Below are 21,359 nucleotides of genomic sequence, written 5' to 3'. Positions count from 1 at the left end.
AAACTAATTAATGTTATTTGTTGCAAGTATTAAAACAATAACTAAATCAATATCTGAAGAATTATGAGTGATGGTTACCCTTTCAAAATAATTATGCCACCATATAGAATGCGAACCTTTTTTCGATTTTTACATTACTATTTTATCGTAAGAGATATGTATAATTAATCAAAAAAAATCTTAATAGTCTTTATTCAAGTAGGCTCATAAAAATACTGTACCATATATTACAGTGTTGAATTAAATGAAAAGCTACCACCGGTTCGCAAAGTAGATTGTAACGAGAAGAACCGGAGGAAGCTCAGCAGTTACTCCTTTTCACCACTTTAGTTATAGAGTATTTCAATAAAGAAAAATTACATTTTTATGTATACTAGAAAACAATAAATGTTACGCCCACGCTTTTTTATCATTAATGTAATCTTGTATTCAGTAATGACTTGTTTATCAGTATAAGATTTTAAATTAACATGGTTATTTTTATTATTACAGTTATTTAATACTTGATATTTACCATGTTTTTTATTTTTAGTAGGTGGAGCTCGTCATTTCGACATTATCTACAAATGTCATGTTCAGGAGAACAAGACATTGGTAAATACCCCGTATTAAATAACCTTAATAATTTATCAACGTTTTATCAATTGATATATTCAATATATTTTGCTATAACAACTTCTTGGTAAATATCAGATACGATCCCTCATTGTACCCTATTACACTAGGCCATTGTCTTTTGTTTACGTCAGGTCGCAAAATGCAGTGAGGCGGGGCAACGATGAGATTAGGCCGTCTAAATTCGGGCTTAAATTTTAATCGGTGTTTAAGGCTTACCTAACGGAGACACTGTATCGCTGCTTTATGTAGCAGTTTTGGCAGTAGTTTCTTACTAGCGCGCCAGGGCTTATTATGGAAGGGTTTTATCATATCATCTATGCTTAAAATATGAAACTATATAAAAAGAAACAATTATTAGTTATAAATTTTCCAGTACTTTCGACTATCCCTCAAACATGAATTCTGTATTAATTATGTGAATAAATGACGATATATATCGTTATAATATCAACGAAATAAGATATTGTATTTCAAAATGGTTACAGGAATCGTGAGCATCTAGACGCGTTATTTTTCACTAGGCTTTATTTTTACGCGAGGCTACATCGACGGCCAGCATCGAACGGGATTCTAATCAATTTAATTTATCAGGGATCCCCGGAGGCGGCCATTCACTTCATTTAATGCGCGTATTTTGCGGCAGGGCTGATTGTTTTGAACCATTCAGCTGTACGGTCCATTTAGATTAATTATAGGATTACTTAATTTCGATGTGAATTATGTATTAACTTATCGCGTTACAGCGTTGAAATATTATAATTCGGTTTTTATAATGGCGAAGAATACGTGAAAAGTTGAGTTATGTGTTACGGAATTATGTTGGATTTTAATATTTTATGTGATATTCATTTTGACAAGTTTATTACAGATAAGCAACTGTGAAAGAAGTATCCATTTTTAATAAGTAGTCTAAGTAAAAGACCGTCTTTCAGAGAGCGCTACGTTTATGACAGAATATTTTTAAGCATAATATTTTTATTAAGAGCCAACTTATATAAACAACATGTATTCCCCTTTATTATGATATCATTAAATTTAAATAAGAAAGGACAATGAAATTAGAAAAGTTGTCTATAACCTTATTGGTAAAAGCAATGACTATCAGCCAATCAACGCATCGGCCATCCGTTGTAAACTATATGGAGGCCCCCATCGGTATTGTATATATCAGATAAATTATCGCCAACTTTTTGAACGGTGACTTAAATCTTTAGAGTAAAAAGTGGCTTATATTTCTTACAGTACTTGTATCTATAAGGACAACTGACCGGTTAAGGTTGATACTTGCTCTTTTTCTTCGCGAAAATAATATAAAGGAGGGAACTCTTTTGTGCGGAGAACTGCATATCAGTTCTCCACACAAAAGAATAAGTTGTTAAATAATCAAGTAATCAAACAACAAATAAGGATGAGGTTTTATTTCGAACTAACGTGTACTTTAATATTCTATATGTTTACTGTCAAAACATAACACATTAAGAAATGAAGTGGAAGTGGTCTACAAAATATTTTTGTTTAATATAGTTCCTCCGATTCGATTTAATGAAAACAATCCAGCAATCACAACACTATAACGCGTTGGGTGTGTTTGAAGATGTCTCTTATTTATAGCAATGTGAGAGGAATGGAAGCGTACTTACACAGATAATATACACCTAAATACTTTGTGCATACAAACCATTCAAAATTTGATAAAATATCAACAATAATTAAAAGGTTAAATGGAAATATGAATTCAATACGAAACAGAAATACATCGAGAGAAACAAAAGCGCAGATAAAAACGAATACGATAACTGTCAAACCGAACGTAACAGTAATAAGAAAATATTAATTATCATCATCAAGATTAAATAAGAAAGATGGCAATCGAAGAACGAAATGAGGGTAGCATTACGACAGCGGCAGCATTTGTCTCGGCAACTAATAAAGGAGACAATATTGCACTCGATACGTATAAATGTGCGAGCAACATTTGGGGCGTGATATTAATTCCGCCAGTAATTGCTATCGGTTTCCACCCGAGGCTGCAGCCATGAGCCATGAATACGGGAGTTACCGCTATTTGTTTCTGACGTTGCGGTTTAGGGTACCTCGACCCCGTCCTATATTTATTTTCTTCGAATTTGTCCAAACAGAATAACCCTATGGATTATCGGGACGATTTTAATAGTTCATGTCGGATTACAGAAAACCGTTATAGGCAATTAGGTTGTTGTACCCGTACAATCGTTAAAATCATCTGCCCTTAATCATTAAATATGGCTTTAGATTATTTTTATATAGAAAAAATATATGATGCGCTTCTTTGAAATATAAATTATTATATTTCAAAGAATGAAATTTATGTATAAGATATTGTAAAATGCACAAATTCTGAATAAATAAATTTCATTCGTCGAACAGACCTATCTCAAATAATAAGCATTCTTTTCAAAAATGTTAAATCGTTGGATAGATGTCATATTTTTTTGTTTTTACTTGTAAATTTCATACCCAATATGTTAGATATTGGGTATGAAATTTAGTTAAATTACAAACTTCAATATGCTAAAGGCAACTTATCAAAAGTAATAAGGTCAAAATGTTGTAATGGGTATAAAGTATGCACGGTACTTAACACTTTAGAAATTAGAACATATTCTAAATTCAAATATAATTAAAAAATAATTATTCTAGAATAAGAGCCGAGCTGGTCCAGTGATTAGAGCGCGTAAATCCTTACCGATGAATGTTGGTTCAGACCCAGGTAAGCACCACTGAATTTTCATGTGCTTAATTTGTTTTTATAACTCATCTCGAGCTTGGCAATGAAAGACAACACTGCGAGGAAACATGCATGTATTTTCATTTTACAGAAATTCCGCCACGTGTATATCCACCAATCTGCATTGGAGAAGCTTAGTGGAATATGCTCTTAACCTTCTTCTTAAAGGGAGAAGAGGCCTTATTCCAAAAGTGGGAAATTTACAGACTGTTATTATTGTATTATATTATTATTACATAATAAAAATGTATTTAAATGTAATAATGTATTCGCACTAAAAAGTAAAATCAGTGCCAATTTGTCTTTGTAGAAAGAAATCATCCCGTGTTCTTCTCAGTTATAGAACTCTTGAACTTTCGAAACAAAATTACGTCAAGTTATTCAACTCCATATAAAGTAGCCGTTGTAAGCGGAATACTTCCACGTACAAATTTTAACACATGAAATTTGCTGGTATAGAGCCAAGAGGTAGGCATAATGTCCGCATTTTTAGATCACCAACGTGAACTGCAGTTTGAATAATTTTTTTACCAATTAGGACACGTCCCAAGTGCATTAAACGTTTCAATACATTTACGTAAAAATTCTGAATTCATAGCAATTGCAATAAAAAACTTACCATTTATTGAACTCGCTTATTAATTATTCAAAGGACGCAAAGATATTTTCCGAAATTAAATATATTAAGTACCTTTTCTGGTCAAATAAATTTCATACATACAAGCTATTTGCGATGTTCGGTTAGAAAACTTAGTTGTTTCTTCCAGGAAGAAAATAAGGCATCGTCTCCTTAAAGATAAGTAGGACGTAACTCCATTCGGCAAAAGGCCTCTCAACTCCACGGTCGTGTAGTGCTACCAAGTTGAAGAGACCTGCCACGTTTCTTGTATCGGCAAAAGATTGGAAGAAATAGGGGTTAGTAAGAGGATGCGGTGGGTCGATTATTAGTGGTCGTGTTATACACAGTCAGCTCGATGTGTGAACGGAGGTCCTCGTTATTTTCAATTTCCATATACGAGCGCCCTTACTATAGTACGTTCTCGTCTACGAGTATGAGGGTGTATTAAGCCATGAATCTTATAAAGACTCGAATAGATTTAATATGCTTAGGAAAATGGATTTTTTATTTATTTTTCAAGCTTCGTTTATATTTTACTTAAGAATAATCTTTAACAATTTCGTTTTTATAATAACGCCATAAAGATATGTATTTAGTAATGAGTGTTATTTTCATAAGAATTGGATAATACAAAACCGTAATAAGCTACACCAATAATCCTATTACAAATTTCATTTTTATTTCATGTTGTATTAAATTTATAATGGAAGATGGTGTTATTATAACACATTTCTGGCAGTATCGTCGGCACGGCACTTACGGCGAGGTAGCGGGGGCAGGATACAACGAGAAAATTGTATTTCCATTTTTACAATTTCAATTTAGTATTAATTCGAGTCCGGAGCCCGGTCGGGCGCGCCGCCACATGTAAAATATGGATCGGCTAAGTGAAATTAAAATGCTCTATAAATTGTGATTTTTGCAAGTCCTAAAGTGGAGAAGGCTTTTTATTATTTATCGCCCAAGCGCTCGTGGCCGACGTCGACTTACTGAAAATCGCTGTTATTATTCAATTTACTTGTTTAAAGTTTTACTTTGACGCCAGTTTTCATTTTTAAGCCTATAAAGAACTTCCACGTCTTTTATATGGAAAAAAAATCTGTTGGGAAAGGATGAGCACTTTGTATATCAGTGGCATTTTTTAAATTCTTATATTACTGACTACGTTAACAACTCACTCCTAATGATTAAAGTGTAATTAATGTAAAGTAATATACCTTTAATTTTTATCATATATATTTTTTTCATTTACTTGTTTAAATAGTTGATATAAAAGAGAAGTTAATTGATTTCTTTCTAGATTTCTTATTAGAATCTATATTCCGATATACTTCATGATTTTGATATGATCAACTCGTTTATAATCTAACTCGTTTTTCGATCCATAATGAACCCCTTCTGGATAATTAATTTTCAAAACTATCTTGTTAAACTCAATCGTATGTCATATAAAAAACTCAACAACAACAACAAACAACAACAACAGCCTGTAAATTCCCACTGCTGGGCTAAAGGCCTCCTCTCCCTTTGAGGAGAAGGTTTGGAACATATTCCACCACGCTGTTCCAATGCGGGTTGGTGGAATACACATGTGGCAGATTTTCTATGAAATTTGTCACATGCAGGTTTCCTCACGATGTTTTCCTTCACCGCTGAGCACGAGATGAATTATAAAGACAAATTAAGCACATGAATCAGCGGTGCTTGCCTGGGTTTGAACCCGCAATCATCGGTTAAGATGCACGCGTTCTAACCACTGGGCCATCTCGACTCATAAATAAAAAACTCATTCGCAACATTTTATGCTTAATCATATTACTTTTATCTCTTCTTCTTCGCAATTTCAGTAACTTAAGGAAGATCAGAAACGAAAATATTCCAAGTTTTAAACCACGGTTCGAAATATTTTTTTGAAGGAATGAACCGATAGTTTTCGTGGGCGGAATCTACGACCTTGTTAGGGAGACAGTAGACAAATAAACCAAATAAGGTTTTGATTTGCTACAAAGTTTTTGAAGACAAATTCAAATACCATAAATTAACAAAGTTTCTACTAATCAATATAAATTCAAATCGAATAATTATACATTCATTTTAAGTTCTCGTGAAGTTCAATGTTACTTATTTCATTCAGATGAAAAAATTATGTGATAGCTTGTATTGTATATTGAAATGAATTTATATTTTTTTAATAAAACGGCACACACTTTTGATATTAATAACGGATATGTTTTTCATTTGTTTTATTTTACACTTTAGGAATTAAGTGAAGATCCTTACCATGTTAAATTTTAAAAAAGAATGCTTTACATTGAGACTCAAGAATGTGTTTTTGTTTAATATTTTTATTGCCATGTGTAAAAAATAAATAATGGTCACATGAATATTTTATTTTTGTGTCTTCATATATGAAGCTTATTGTATGAAATGTATGTAATTCTATAACTTGAAATTGAAAATTCTTCTTGTTTCAGGGGCTTTGGTTTTATCACATTCGGCGACCCCGCTAGCGTAGACAAAGTTTTAGCGCAAGCAACACACGAATTAGATGGTAAAAAGGTAAGAACTTTTCATATCTTGTTTCGCTTAACACAAAATCTTTTGCTAACTTAAAATAAGTTTTAAGATAATATTACATAGATATATTTGAGAGGCAAAATTTTAAGTGGAAATCTTGTTACATTGTTCAAACGCATAATATATAATATAAGAAATATAGCTGGTCACTAAAATATTCTAGTTTTTAAAATTGTGTTATAAATTTTTAATTCATTTTTTTTTCTATTTTTAAATATTAGTAAATTTTTTAGGATGTTGCATATAAAGTTTGATAAACGAACTTAGTTCATAAGATTTGTCAATTTAAAACGGAGATGTTTCTTTACAAACGTGCACTTAAAAATTAGCGTTATATTGACAAATAGAAATATAAAATTTAAACTCAAGAGTCCATTACATTATCTTAGTGAATTAGTTCGAGTAATTAATTGTCATTAAAATATTTAACGTTATTTATTTAATGAATACAAACACTGAATTATTATTCTATGTACAGAACATACCGCTAAACAGTAATACTTTTGTATTCCTATTTAGTGTTGAATTTGCCGGTATTTATAGTGAGTGAGCCAATGTTACATACGACAACATTTTAAACCATGGGTTGTATAAGAAGTGAACTATATTTCTTACAGTTTTAGTAGGTGAAGGCGAAATTTCGGAATAAGAAGTCCCATTTGCATTCCTTAAAATGTATACAGTAAGATTAACAGCAAATACTCTGTATATACTTCTAAATGTTTGGTGAATAAATTTCAGAGTTCATTTAAGTTACATCTAAGTGATAAATAGAAATTAAAAATATATAAAAAATAAGGTATCATAATAATTAAACATATCAAAAGCATGACGTGATTTTCTAAGCGTTATTACTGCAGAGAATAAGTTCTGATTTCTTGAGAGTTTATTGTCACATTCAGAGTGACATAAATTCTATGTCCTCGGGCAAATGGCCTCTGCAGCCATCATAAACCGTTAAATCACGATTGCCTTACGTTTTTCGAAATGTGAAATTTATTTCAGTTTTTTTTTACATGCTATTATTTTCTACTTTATATTTACAATATAATGAATTGAAAATTGCTTTGTAAGAAGTAATTAAATTATACTACTATAATTAGATAAATAATTATAATTGGTCGTTAAAGATCTATTCATTTCCAGAAGATCTAGTTAGGTAGGTAGATATCTCCTGCAATATTTTTTTTACCGCCAAAGTAATGACTTGTAAATCAATTAATCCTACGCAAAGATACGAAAGTTTTTTTTTTCAATCCTAGGTGAATTGGACATCATGCATTACATTAGAAAAAATATATTACAAAAAAAGTTAGTAAGCTGACCATCCAAAACAATCTGTTCCAATTTGCTCCACAGATGAAAAATTAATACGAACGTGTGGATTAAAAAAAAAATTCATATATTACTAACCTCCTGGGATGTAAACTTAACTCTTGTAAAAGTACAGATTCAACTAATGATTTTCAAGCGCCACGCGGCCGTGAAGATTAATCGTGTACTCTGCACTGAGAATATTTAACAGAAGAAGCTGCTATCTACCGTGGATAAAGAAAATGTCATAGGGGTGTAAAAATATCCTGCGATGTCATTTAAGGGTTATTCATCTAGACTGTAAATAAGTCCACACACACAAATTTAAAGTAATATTGCGCGATTCGAGTATTATTTTTACATTCATGAAATTAAGCTAAAATCGCTTAAATGAAAAAGATTACAAATTATACTGACCTTTTCTTTAGTAATTAAAGCGCTATAATTTGACAGATTATCAGTACATAATAGGTTGGGGAAAAAGTTTCTTCGTATTTTATATGAGAATTCAAAGTTTTTTTTATAGTTTATTTACATTTGACTAAAGTATGTAGGTGCCATTTTGTTCCATAACTTTTTGCCATCTTGTTGTTAGTGACATGATCCCATTGCTGTAAAAATTTTGGGGCTTCTGATTCGAAAAACTGCGACAAGTGGTTTTGGCAGTCCTCTCGTGATGTTAACTTGACACTGCCTAAGGAATTCTGCAGAGACCGAAACAGATGAAAATCTGAAGGTGCAAGGTCAGGACTATACGGCGGATGCATTAATACCTCCCAGCCAAACTCTCGTAATTTTTGTTGAGTGGCTAAAGATGTGTGAGGTCTAGCGTTGTCATGGTGAAAAACCACACCCCTTCTGTTGATCAATTCTGGCCGCTTTCTCTCAATTTCTTGCTTCAATCTCATCAATTGTTCGCAATACAGTTCTGAATGGATGGTCCTGCCGGGCGGTAACAGCTCATAATGAATGATGCCCTTCCAATCCCACCATACACACAGCATTACCTTGTTGCGAGTTAATCCGGGTTTTGCCACAGTCTGTGAAGCTTGACCGGCCTTTGACCACGATCTTTTTCGCACGTTTTTGTCGTATGTGATCCACTTTTCATCACCAGTTATCAGCTTCTTCAAAAATGGTTCGGTTTCATTACGTCGTAATAAAGAATCACAAATGAGTACACGGTTCATTAGGTTTCTTTCAGTGAGTTCATGAGGCACCCATATATCGAGCTTTTTTGTGTACCCAGCTTTATTCAAATGAGTCAAAACCGTTTTGTGGTCAATTGCCAGTTCTTCAGCTACATCGTAACTACTAATATGCCGATCTTGCTCCACTTTTTCAAAAATGGCATCAATTTTGTCTGTAACAGGGCGACCAGAGCGAGATGCATCTTTGATATCAAAATTTCCGGCTTAAAAACGCTTAAACCAAACTTGCGCTACTCTCACAGATACTGCATTAGGTCCATAAACATCACAAATTTTTTCGCGGCTTGAGTTTTTACCTTTTTTATAGTAAAATTTTAAAATGTATCGAATTTCTTCTTTAGATTCATTCATTTTAACAACAACAAAAACAAATGAAAATCACACAAATTCCTAATTTGAAGTTGGAAGTGCCTTCTTTAAAATTAAAACTTTTTAATGATACCAAAACCAGCCAGATACAAATGGTCTAGCCAAAGAGATTTTATTACAAGTTCATACATACTTAATGCGAAAAGACTTTTTCCCCAACCTAATATGTTTGGGCACATGCGCTTGTGATTCATCATAACGTGCCCTAGCAAGTGATAGTGATAGACGGTTTTTAAAATTTGAAAAAAAATCAGAATTAATATTTGATTGTACTCATATATATATAATAAAACTTAAGTAAGCCTCTGCAATAAAAGTAGTAAAAATACGAATATGCCACTTCGGACTCTTTACTTAGGACACCTCGTGGCATTGGATATAATATTTATAAAATGATTATTATTTCTTATCCCACCAATGTCAGTCTATAAATGTTGGGTCTTAATTAATTGTTCAATTATTATAACTATAAACAACCACATGAAATAAAACAACCAAAAAATGATTATTATTTAATCGTTTGTACATTAATCATAGTTTCAAATGTACTACGTTAACCGACGAATAGGTCAACTGTTGCGGATGTTTTACTATCGAGTGAAACTATTATTTCGATAAGCCGAATACTTCGTCCAATTCTGCAGCGAAAATACAAGGCAGACTGTTATTTATCCAATGTCTAGTCATTTATGTAGATAATAATCATCTTTATCTCGGTATTCGAGACACATTACGAGCTCTCGTCGTATTCCTTTTATAGATGGAGAAAAAAGTCGATTTCTATAGCTCGCCACGAAATAATCTAGACAAATTACAGCGCTGTCGTTGTTTACTTTGATTAAATTGTAGTCGACTGGTGGAAGATTAGCTGAAGCCTCGCAAATCGAGCGAGAAGAGCATTTTCTCAATTTACATAAAACGAACGCGGGTAATAGCGACAGTGCTTATATTAATTGTGGTTTAAATAATTAAAAAAAAAACTGTTAGTAGAAGGATTACTATGGGCAATAATATTTAATGTTATATGATATGAATTGCTTCCAGTGTCTTCATGCAATTGACGACATCTATCGTAGGGATATCACTGAATAAAATGTAATAAAAAATCTCCTAATTTAAAACAGAGTATATGTTACATTACAATTCTTTGCCTGAATAAGCCCATAAATCCGTTGATTGTGCCCTTGATTTGACTCCAGAGAAATCTATAGAAACTGACACAACTTAATAAAATATCTGTTTTTAAAAACGTTCTTGAAACAATCGCTAACAACGGATAAAACTCTATTTCTTTTATTATAATAATTATTATTTTTTTTATTTTAGTTCAAATGTTGTAGATAGAACTGTATCACAGTACACAGTTTATTACAAACTATTGAATTTCACTCAGCTGTTTTTGAAGATGTTGACCCAATATTTTTATATTTCGAACATTCTAAATATCAAGTCTTGAGTTTCTCTTACTCTTAAACTATATAAGGTGTGTTTAGATGCAAATTAATAATAAGGGATACTTAATTTGCAAAAATATACTAAGGGTTATTTTCTCACGTTATCTCTCTGGGTGATAAAGATAATTGGTAATACGAAGAAAATCGAAGAGTATCTTGGTGGTAGGCTTTGCGCTTTGTAGGTAACACCCACTCATTAGTTATTCTTCCGCCAAATAACAGTACTCAGTCTTGTTAAGTTCGCGTTTGAAGGGTGAGTGAGCCAGTGTAACTACAGGCACAAGGGACATAGCATCTTAGTTGCGAAGATTGGTGGCACATTGACGAGGTAAAGAATAATTAATATTTCTTATAACGTCATTGTCTATGAGTGATGGTGACCACTTACCATCAGGTGGCCCATATGCTCGTCCGCCAACCTATCCCATAAAAAATAAAGGTATGTGTAGATGCAAAATTTTTGAAAATAGCATAAAGATTCGTTTAATTTGCAAAAAATACTAAGGGATATTTTCACACGTTATCTCTCTGGGTGATAAAGATAAAATTGGTAATAAGAAGAAAATCTATGAGACAGATATCCAAAGCATTCGTTATGCGGGACATGTTCTTTCAGACATTTGTTCATGAGTCTTATTAAATTCATTTGATGATTTTTTTTTTAATTTATAGACTTAACTTCGATTGCTTAGCAATTAATCAATCAAAAATTGTGTAGTCCATTAATTTACTGCTTAAATTGCAGGCCAGTTATCCGATTTCTATTTGAACCATTGACGTGGTAAGCGTGAATATCATATTATTGTATTAAATAAAAAATGTTGTAAAATATTACTCTGTTAATAAAAACAAAAGAACGAATTTGAGAGAAATATAATTCCAAAAATATAAGGTCGATGAAAATAAATTTGTAATCAGACACATCAAATATATTTTCACATATCTCTCGGGATAATTCATCTTTCAATTTAATCTTTAAATATGAGTAAACTCTTCTATATTTTATTAGGAAATTCTCAAAGTTCGGTTCTTCTATTAACTTTGTTCAGCACACATCGAATAGAAATCGCTTCAAGCGAATACATCTAAGTTATCGTATAAGAAACTTTTATTTACCCAAATTAACGAATGAATGCTTGCGTATGTCAGTTTACGTTTGAAATTTCCTCAATTTGATTTGATTTTGTTATATTTGTAATTTACAAAATTAAATATTTTAATTTTACACACATATTGGTATACTTATAATAAGTAGATAATACTAAATAATATCAGTTAACTTTTTAATTATTCGAAATTTAAAAAAAAATCATATCTAGCTGTCTTTTTTACTACCAGATTATGTTTAAATTATTTTCTATAAACTACATCTGCCCTACCCTTTTATATATCGCTGGAAACACGCATTTACGTGTTTTTCCCAGATTAAGTGGGATATGTTAGATTCACGGGCACTGAGTGCGCCAGAATACCCACTAAAAATCCAGCGGTGCCCACTCCATCGCTTCGGAAGTCATTACGGGACTCGTAATCAAACTTATACATGTAATTGAATTTTGTAAAAAAGTAAAAATAAATAATTAATTTCAAACACGAACTTTTGTATTATTGAAAGGTTTGTGCATGAGCGTCTGGGATAGGTACCCAGTATTTTTTATACCCGGTATTTTTTACCACTAAACAGCAATATTTAGCAAGCCAGTGCTACCACACGCACAAGACACAAACATATTAGTTCCCAAAGTTGGTAAACACATTTGCAAGACTGCCCAAAAATTTAAAATAAGAAAACGTCTAGATTAGTATTCTATTACGAAAAAAACCAAACATCTAAATGAAGCTTCCTTTACATTAGATTTTATTTATTTAGACTGGTGAATATCATTTCTTGAAAATTTCGAGAAAAGATATTTAGTTATAGTTATAGTTATTATGAATAGATTTAATTTAGAATGTATATTTATTGTATCTTGATTAATTTCCTCACATTATTTTGATATATCGGATAAAATGATTTCAGTCAAAATTGCCGGCGTATCCTTTTTATCCTAGAGAAATGACGTAATAGATATTAGATAGGATGATAAAAGGGCATTGACGTATCCTGAATGTGACACAAATACCTCCCATCTCGGTTAAATGGCATTTACGATCCAACATTAATAAATCATGTCGACTTTTAAAATATGTAGCGACGGAATTTTGCGAAAAATTAAAATTTTCCTTTACGCTGAAAACTTTCGATATTTTACGTGGTTTCATATTGGCACTGTTTAAAAATGTGATGTACTTTATACTTTACGGTCCGGCTGTTGCGAGATTCAGATGTATGCGATATAAATAATGAACACGTAATTAATTTAAAATTTCGTTGATCATAAATAGTAAATTACTTGCGTAAAGTTTTTAAAAAATTTTACACTACTGATGCTTAATTGATTCTGAACGATATTGCTTACTGTTTTTACATATGCATCTCGACGGAATTTTGTACTTGATACCCAATTTCGGACAAAAGGGTGCATTCAATTTACGTTATAAAAACGTTATAAGCTAACGATAAAACCAATTGCACTACATTATACAAAACAATAAACCGACCTGTCTGTCTGTACTTAAATAATTTCATAATAATACTAACTCCGTGATCGAGTAGTGTGTACACCAGTTTTCATGGATACGCCACTTCGAGATCCCAGGTTCGATTTATATATAGATAGATAGTTTTTCTATGTTACCGCCGTTACTTCTGATCTTCGATAAAACAAGTGCTTTAGCTACTTACATTGGGATCAGATTACTGTATTTGATGATGTTCAAAAATTATATTCTTTTATAATCTATATTAATAAATTCGAAGACTTTTTGAACTTATTTACTGAATACGACGATAATATACTTAAAACTTAGATAAGAAGATTCAGAGTGTTTCGAAAATAATTTTAGTATGTAATGTAATTTAGATTGTACTTATTCCACTGAACTTGATTTAAACGATATTTGAGAAAATAGAATTTCTCATTTGATACTATAAATATATTTAAGTTAATACAAGACCATATTCCAGTCCGATTAATGCGACACGGCCAATAAATGACGTTAAAATGTCTACGCTTTATAAATTATAAAATAATTCCTCAGCACGGTATACCGTAGATGTCTACGATAATAACGTGCCGTACCATTTCATACATACATATGTTGCTGTCACCCACTGATAATATTTTGATAACCAATCAACATACTTTACGTAAGCTATATGTAGGTTTCATTTTATTTCTGACGGTACAACATCGACAAAAAAATGTACATACATAATAATACATCTTTTTATATAATATTATGTAAACATGTCTTTAAATTATAATTTATATCATTACAAAATAAATTGAAAGGGAGATACATTCATCTATACTAATAGTAATAAATGTGAAAGTAGTTCTGACTGTCTGTGTGTCGCTCTTTCACGACCAAACCACTGAACCGCATTTGATGAAATTTGGTTCAAGGAAGAAAGTCCAAGGAAGCAAACAGGCTACTTTTTACCTAACACATATCAACCAACCCCCTAAAACGCGAGCAAAGCCACAAGCTACAACTAGTAAATAAAATTTATTTAAGATATAAAAAAAGAAAAAATAATAATATGTTATATTACTAATAACTGAAATTTATTATACAAATCTAACGTATTTGTTTCTCACTAATGAGAGCCATACTCATAAATCTATTCATTCACATGCAGTGGAGGTCGAAAACTAATGAAGTTGTAGAAATAATTTTGATAACAACTAACAATTAAAATCTATTGAATAAATTAATTACGTATGTCGACATGTCAAAATATATTGCGCATTGCAACTCGACTGTTATTTGTGCGGTAAAAGTTATATTTGCAAAAGCTAATTATGAATACCGTTTTACTTTAGAAAAGAAAACTCAAGATTTAATAAGTCAGCAACAAACAGCGTCGTGAAAAAAGATTACCATTCGTTAGTTGTATGGACTATTATTTCGAGGCCAATTAAAAATCCCTTTGGCCCGCTCTTCATAGGTCTTCGTGGCTCTCTTTTGTAAAGAAGCCACTCCGAGATGACTCTTAAATTTCATCTGGTAAGACCTAACGAGACAACATAAAAGTAACTGAAATGAATCGTATTCTTTTATAAAAACAAGATTTAATTTTTTAATTAAAATGTTTTTTTTTTTTCGTAAATCAGAGATTTAGATTTGTTATTAGGTTTTACGTATGGTAACAAGAATTACCGCCCTTAACTACAGGTTAATATAATTTTAATAGGATTTAAGAGTCACTCATAACGTTATTACGTTAATAAAATAGTTATTGAAATTTTCTGTACTTTATATTTAAATGAAACTTTATAGTTTTTTAAATCAATAAACTACCATATTATTATAAGTCGTTATTTTTGCATAAAAGGCTTATTATTGGTGATACAATAACGACATTTTTAATTTGTGGCATACATATAAGCAGGAAGAACAAATTACTCGCCTTGAAAATATATAAAAATGGCGACAGACCAATGCTTATGAAAATTAAATATTTACACGTTCGCGTGTGATTAAAAAAAAAGCGACAGCGACTGTACATCGTAAGTACTCAGCCACGCGGCGAAACCCGCATTGGGCAGTCAAGTGTAAAAAGCGCTTAATTAAATTCCGATGCGTATTTCGCCGAATCACGTTCGACTTTAACGCATTTAATTTGCCATGATCATAAATTCATATTGCCACCTAACACGTTTCGCGTTCTCTGACTGAATTCGAAAATATGAGCTAGGTAGGTAGTCGCCGCCGTCCATGAAAATAAAATGCTTTTCAATGCAGCCATTGAAGTATGTTACCGTGCTGCATAAATTTGCTGTAGTACGCTATTTGAATTATTGCATAACTTGTAAACACGTCTGAGACCAGGCGAGCTTGCTACGCAGATGCCTTAATTTTTTTCGCTTGTCGATACTTATAAATTATTAAATATTTATAACATTTCACTAAGCAGACTGTTAATGTTAATAAACGCTACTGAAATCAATGCACATCCAGTTTTATTACGGTTTTAGTGATTGGTAAATCTTTGAACCCTAAGATACGATCGTTTGAAATTTGTGTAATTGATATTGAATATGATATTTTATTTGTTCTTATAAAAGATTATTCACTGTTTTTTTTTTCAAAGCAGAATATTATATGAATTGCAAACATAAGCTTAGCATTTAAAAACCTTAAGACCCTTGTCTTGATATAACTATAAATTTCCAGCTACATATTCAAGCATGCTAGCCCTTTGCCTCCCTTAACATTTCAATTTTATTTTATTTTTAGTACAAAACGCATAAAGAATAAGAGTTATACTCGAAACAAATTTTCAAGAGGGCGCATGAAAAGAAAATTATCTCCAGTTGGGGCTTAAGTTGGCAAATAAACATTATTTGCATGTATGCCGCGACTCGTATTACGTGAACCATCAGTGGCTCAAATTTAATCAGATGCTTAGTAAGTTACATTCTAGAGGTTATTATGAAAATACTAAGTGATTTTTATCGTCCGACAATTACGTCCCGGTAACATAGCAAACAACACACATTTGTGGTACCACTACATAATGTAGACTCGACGTGTTTTTGCACTGGATTACCCGTTTAAACAAACCGAGCGGCCGAAACACCAAATAAAGGGAAACACTAACCGACGCCCGCGTTATTCTTCCAAAATTAACTCATAACGCCAAGAGCTGTTGATTTTTTTTTTCGGGCGTAATCTGCTTTAACGGGCACGGGGCCAGTAGCTTTCGTAAATCGGCCGCACGCGACTACCGCGAAATGGGAATCTTTAAATGGTATACATACATTTTTAATGTCGTTTTAATGCCACGCCTCGGCCGATTGTGGCAACAATTAACGTTATAACGAGTTCATTAATGATGGACGATTCAAAGCGGAGCTTAAAATGAGCTTTTTCAGAGTACTAAGATAACTTTATGTTTAAGTTATATAAGTATAAATCTGAAGAACGCTTCAAAATTTGAAATGTAATATATTTAAAAAAAAAAGGAAACAGAAATGTTTAACGAATAAAAGTAGCAGAAGCTTGTAAGAAATTTAATAAAAGAATGAAATATATGTATATTAGAAGGCGTAGAAGAAAAACAAACGCTTTGCATACGGCCCCAAAATAATAAGTTGAAGTTGAGCGTATGTCCCGCGCCCACCTGAAGAGATTGGGGACAGGAATGCTTAATATAGAGTCCTTTACTACCAAGGAGTCTCCCAATAACATCGCCGAGTTCGCAAACGTAGACAAATTTCGTTTGTGGCTGCTTTTACATCTAATATGAAGTGCATTTATTTAAAAATATCGTCCTAAAAATTCACGAGAAATTTTTAAATCTGACGGTATAAAGAATTCATTTCGATGAATGGTTCATCTTATAACGTATCGTATTGCGTTTTTTACTTTCAAAGTGTCAAGTATTTTCCTTCAATGTTTGCATTTGGTTGACAGGCGTATTCATTCTATGCACGAAAAGTTTCCCGCAGTCGTGTCAGTTCGGAGCGAAGTTCCCGAGCTCGGACATCAGAAACCGGCGTGGATACAGTTGCACAATGGAATAAAGTAGCATCGGAAGCTCGTTGGAGTTAATAAATAATACAGAAACGGAGTGACATGCGCAGAGTGCACGAAGCGCCCTAAGTCTGTTTTGACTGCAAATATCTGCGCCGGATGTCTGACCGTACTCCTAGGCATAGATCACGAATATTTGCTGGATGGGATACGCGTATAGTTCTTTTTCAAACTGTCACTGACTTACTTTTAAAAGTATTTTGTATTATGATTTTTATAACAATAAATGTGGACTGCACATATGATCATAATTGGTGGTCATTGAAATTTATAATAAATAAAAAATATTTTATTAGCAAAAAAATTTTTATTTTTCAAATTATAATAATAAAAATATTATAATAAGCAAAATAAATATTGCCGCTTGCCGTCACGGTATACGGTCTCAGTCCCAAAGCATACCAAAACCTTTTTGCATACTAAAGCTTATTTTTAAATTTTTATAGGAACAGTGTATGTTGTGATGTTTAAGTATAATTGTTTGGTCCTTTAAATACCGAAAAGTAAAACACTAAATCCACAGCGATGCGTGGATAGAATACATCGATTTGCTGTTTATGCAAATGTTGCTGTACTAAATATTTCGTTTAAAGAACAAATGACGGAAGTTTGCATGACATACCGCTGTTCAAATTATGGTATACACAACATTTTAAATGTATGAATTAATGTATGAAGTTGATCTAAATTTAGATATTATTTCCTAGGTGCAATACATAAAGTTAAAAATTTTAACTTTACATTACGTTTATATATTGCTTCATTACATTATACTACATTATTAGTACTTGTATCTCTAAATTTTTTAGGCCTTTTAAACATTGGGATATTTTTAGCATTATGTTTATTAAAACTACAATGACAACGTTTTTTTTATGTGTCATAAATTCATACATTATTTTAATCGTTTTTGAGGGATTACCAACTGTCTAATCGGTCAATTTATTTGTTTTGTTCTGGTCTATTTCCAGTCTTGTTAGGATATTCTATGAGGCTATTGGATGTAATAAATATACGGTTCTGCGCACTTACTTGGACATAGGTAAATCTCTTACAAACAATTGATTTGTCACCGTGTTTTCAAAACTACCAGAGGGTCGATTTGCAATTGTTCAAATTTATCTGTTGAGATATAACCTGCCATAGAACCTTGCAGACTAGCACAGACAAGGTAAAACCTATGGCACCCACCAGCCAAGTACATTGCATTCACTGCAGGTTATCTGTAACCTGCAGTGAATGATGCTGATGGTAACAAAACAATCCTATCATCAGTATTTTAAAAAATGTATCATGTCATGTAAAATATGGTATAGGTAAAGTAAGTAAAAAGTAACAGCCTGTAAATTACCCACTGCTGGACTAAGGGCCCCTCTCCCATTAAGAAGAGGAGTTTGGAACATATTCCACCACGCTGTTCCAATGCGGGTTGGTGGAACGCACATGTGGCAGAATTTCGATGAAATTAGACACATGCAGGTTTCCTCACGATGTTTTCCTTCACCGTCGAGCACGAGATGAATTATAAACACAAATTAAGCACATATGTATAGTGGTGCTTGCCTGGGTTTGAACCCGAAATCATCGATTAAGATGCATGCGTTCTAACCACCGGGCCATCTCGGCTCTCGTATAGGTAATCTATCAGAAATTTAAAATGTCACATTAAAAAGTTTTCGCAGAAATTTGATTCAGTTTAAGCCACTTCGAGAATCTAGATATTTTATTTCAATGATGAAGTTAGATTAGTATTGATTGAATATGAAATCCTTTTATTCTTTGCAGGATATAGAATTAGTATATTTTAAGTTACGCTAAAAAGATTATAGAAATGTTAGGTGATGATCGTTTATTTTAACTGATATCATAACAGAAAAGTCTCATCTAGAATTTAAGTGATTTCGTATTACGAATGTTTTAGCCAAACGCTCGGACGACGGAGGGCTAACAGTGCATAATCTTCGTCTCATGAGACCGCTGGCCATAACGTGCCTCTCCCGCTTTCAGATTTTGCGCTGTCACTATTATCAGATAAGCCTCAACTCTGCAACGAGATTTATCCTAACTATAGTTTTTTTCACACAATCGGTACATATGAAAATTTAATCAATTTTTAAAAAATTTGAAGTCTAATTTTTATTCTTGATTATAATGCTGCTAATTTAAATTACATCTTGGCGTATTTGACAACGCATCTCAGTAATTTCATGGCGAAATATCACGTGTTATATAATTAATAAAGTCACATGTGCTTATAAGGTTACATTATAGATATTTGGTAAAATAGTCTTAGTTGATATATTTTTTCTACAATAATAGTTAAACTTTAATACTCGGGCGATAGGAAACAAATAGTACGTAACCATTGCCTCATGAGACTCTCCTAACCACAATGTACCAACAGCGTTTGTGCAATCAGAATCACTATAGTTAACTTTGAAACTTGATTTATCCACAAATTGAGTGTACTGCTTTTCTGAACGATATTAAGCTCTAAATTTTCCATTACATTTGAATATTAATATTTTTATGAATATTCTAACACGAAATATATTTTAAATGAAATTCATGTTAATAAAAAAATATTCTTGTTAAAGATGTCTATCTTTTTTAAAAGTAGTGGGTTCCATTTTTCGTGTAATATGTGTTTATAATTCATCTAGCACTCAGTGGCAAATATTGTAATATAAACTGCACGTGGCGAATGATATTATGCCTCATGTGATTCTATCAAACATCCTTGATGTAGTGTGGTAGAATAATCTTCATGCTTAAGAAGAAAAAGAAACGTTTCTCCAACAGTAAGATGTTTAAGGATTATTTGTACTTGTATTATTTGCAAGAACATTTGGGTAGGTTAAGTTCCTACCCAAAACATCAGACATTCTACTACTAAACAGAATTACTCAGTAGATATTGTATTATATTCCGGTTTGAAGGGTGAGTGACCCAGTAAAGGCACAAGGGATTAATAAAACTCAGTTCTCAAGGTTGGCGCACTGGCGTTGAAAAAAATGGTCAATATTTCCTATAGCGCCAATATTTATAGGTGGTGGCAACCATTTAACATCAGGATATCCATTAGCCCGTTTGTGTATCTATATATTTAAAAAAGTATAGGTTGTAATTATAGTATGGGTTAGGGTGATTTTCTCAATCCACTATCTTAACGGAATTTCGGCAATACAATTAAGGAGAAAGTAATACCTTACAAAGTGAAGGAAACATCTTTCGGCTGCACTTAGCGGAGAGCAGTAGGCCTGGGCAGGGGCAGTATGTCGGTTCCCACGCGGTCGTTTGTTCCGCATTACACCGACAAGAATCTCATTTTTTCACACAGAATTAAACGAACGATAAAATTCTTGCGACGTCGCATGAAAATGTGCGTTACCTGCCTTGCATATTTATGCGTGCCCCAGTAATGACGTTTGTCGAGCCTCCCTAGCGAGGTTTCATTATGGCATGTCTCCGCGGGCGTAAAAGCAAACCCTACTTTATAAACAATCTATGTCAAGTGTTTTCCGATCGTGTCGCAGTTTGTTTGCATATTTCTTTATTGAATGTCAAAAAGCTGTAGCAATTAAAATAAGAGTATTCTCTCGTACATTATTATTTTTTTGTCTCCGTTTGACAGTTATCTCTCGAGCACGACACTTAAAGTATAATTGCTTTTTAAGGAGCGTTTAAATTAAGGTTCCGTTGTTTCTAACGTTAAGAATATACCAGCTTATTCTAAGAATGTGGATACATAAGTCGTCACTAAACATTAACTCTGGCTTAACTGT

General features: G+C 32.4%; 1 protein-coding gene across 7 annotated transcripts in view; it reads left to right on the top strand.

Annotated features, from left to right (window-relative positions):
* Positions 1 to 21,359, top strand: part of LOC124533325 (RNA-binding protein Musashi homolog Rbp6) — a 468,593-nt gene that overhangs the window by 219,586 nt on the left and 227,648 nt on the right. For all 7 annotated transcript variants that reach the window (XM_047108530.1, XM_047108528.1, XM_047108527.1 and 4 more), the window contains exon 4: positions 6,479 to 6,563. In XM_047108530.1, the coding sequence (XP_046964486.1) occupies positions 6,479 to 6,563 (85 nt within the window). The remainder of the gene's footprint in view (positions 1 to 6,478; positions 6,564 to 21,359) is intronic.

The sequence above is a fragment of the Vanessa cardui genome, chromosome 11 (assembly GCF_905220365.1).
Source record: "Vanessa cardui chromosome 11, ilVanCard2.1, whole genome shotgun sequence".
NCBI lineage: Eukaryota > Metazoa > Arthropoda > Insecta > Lepidoptera > Nymphalidae > Vanessa > Vanessa cardui.
The sequence above is the reverse complement of the archived record's forward strand: the minus strand, read 5'-3'. Positions and strand labels throughout refer to the sequence as shown.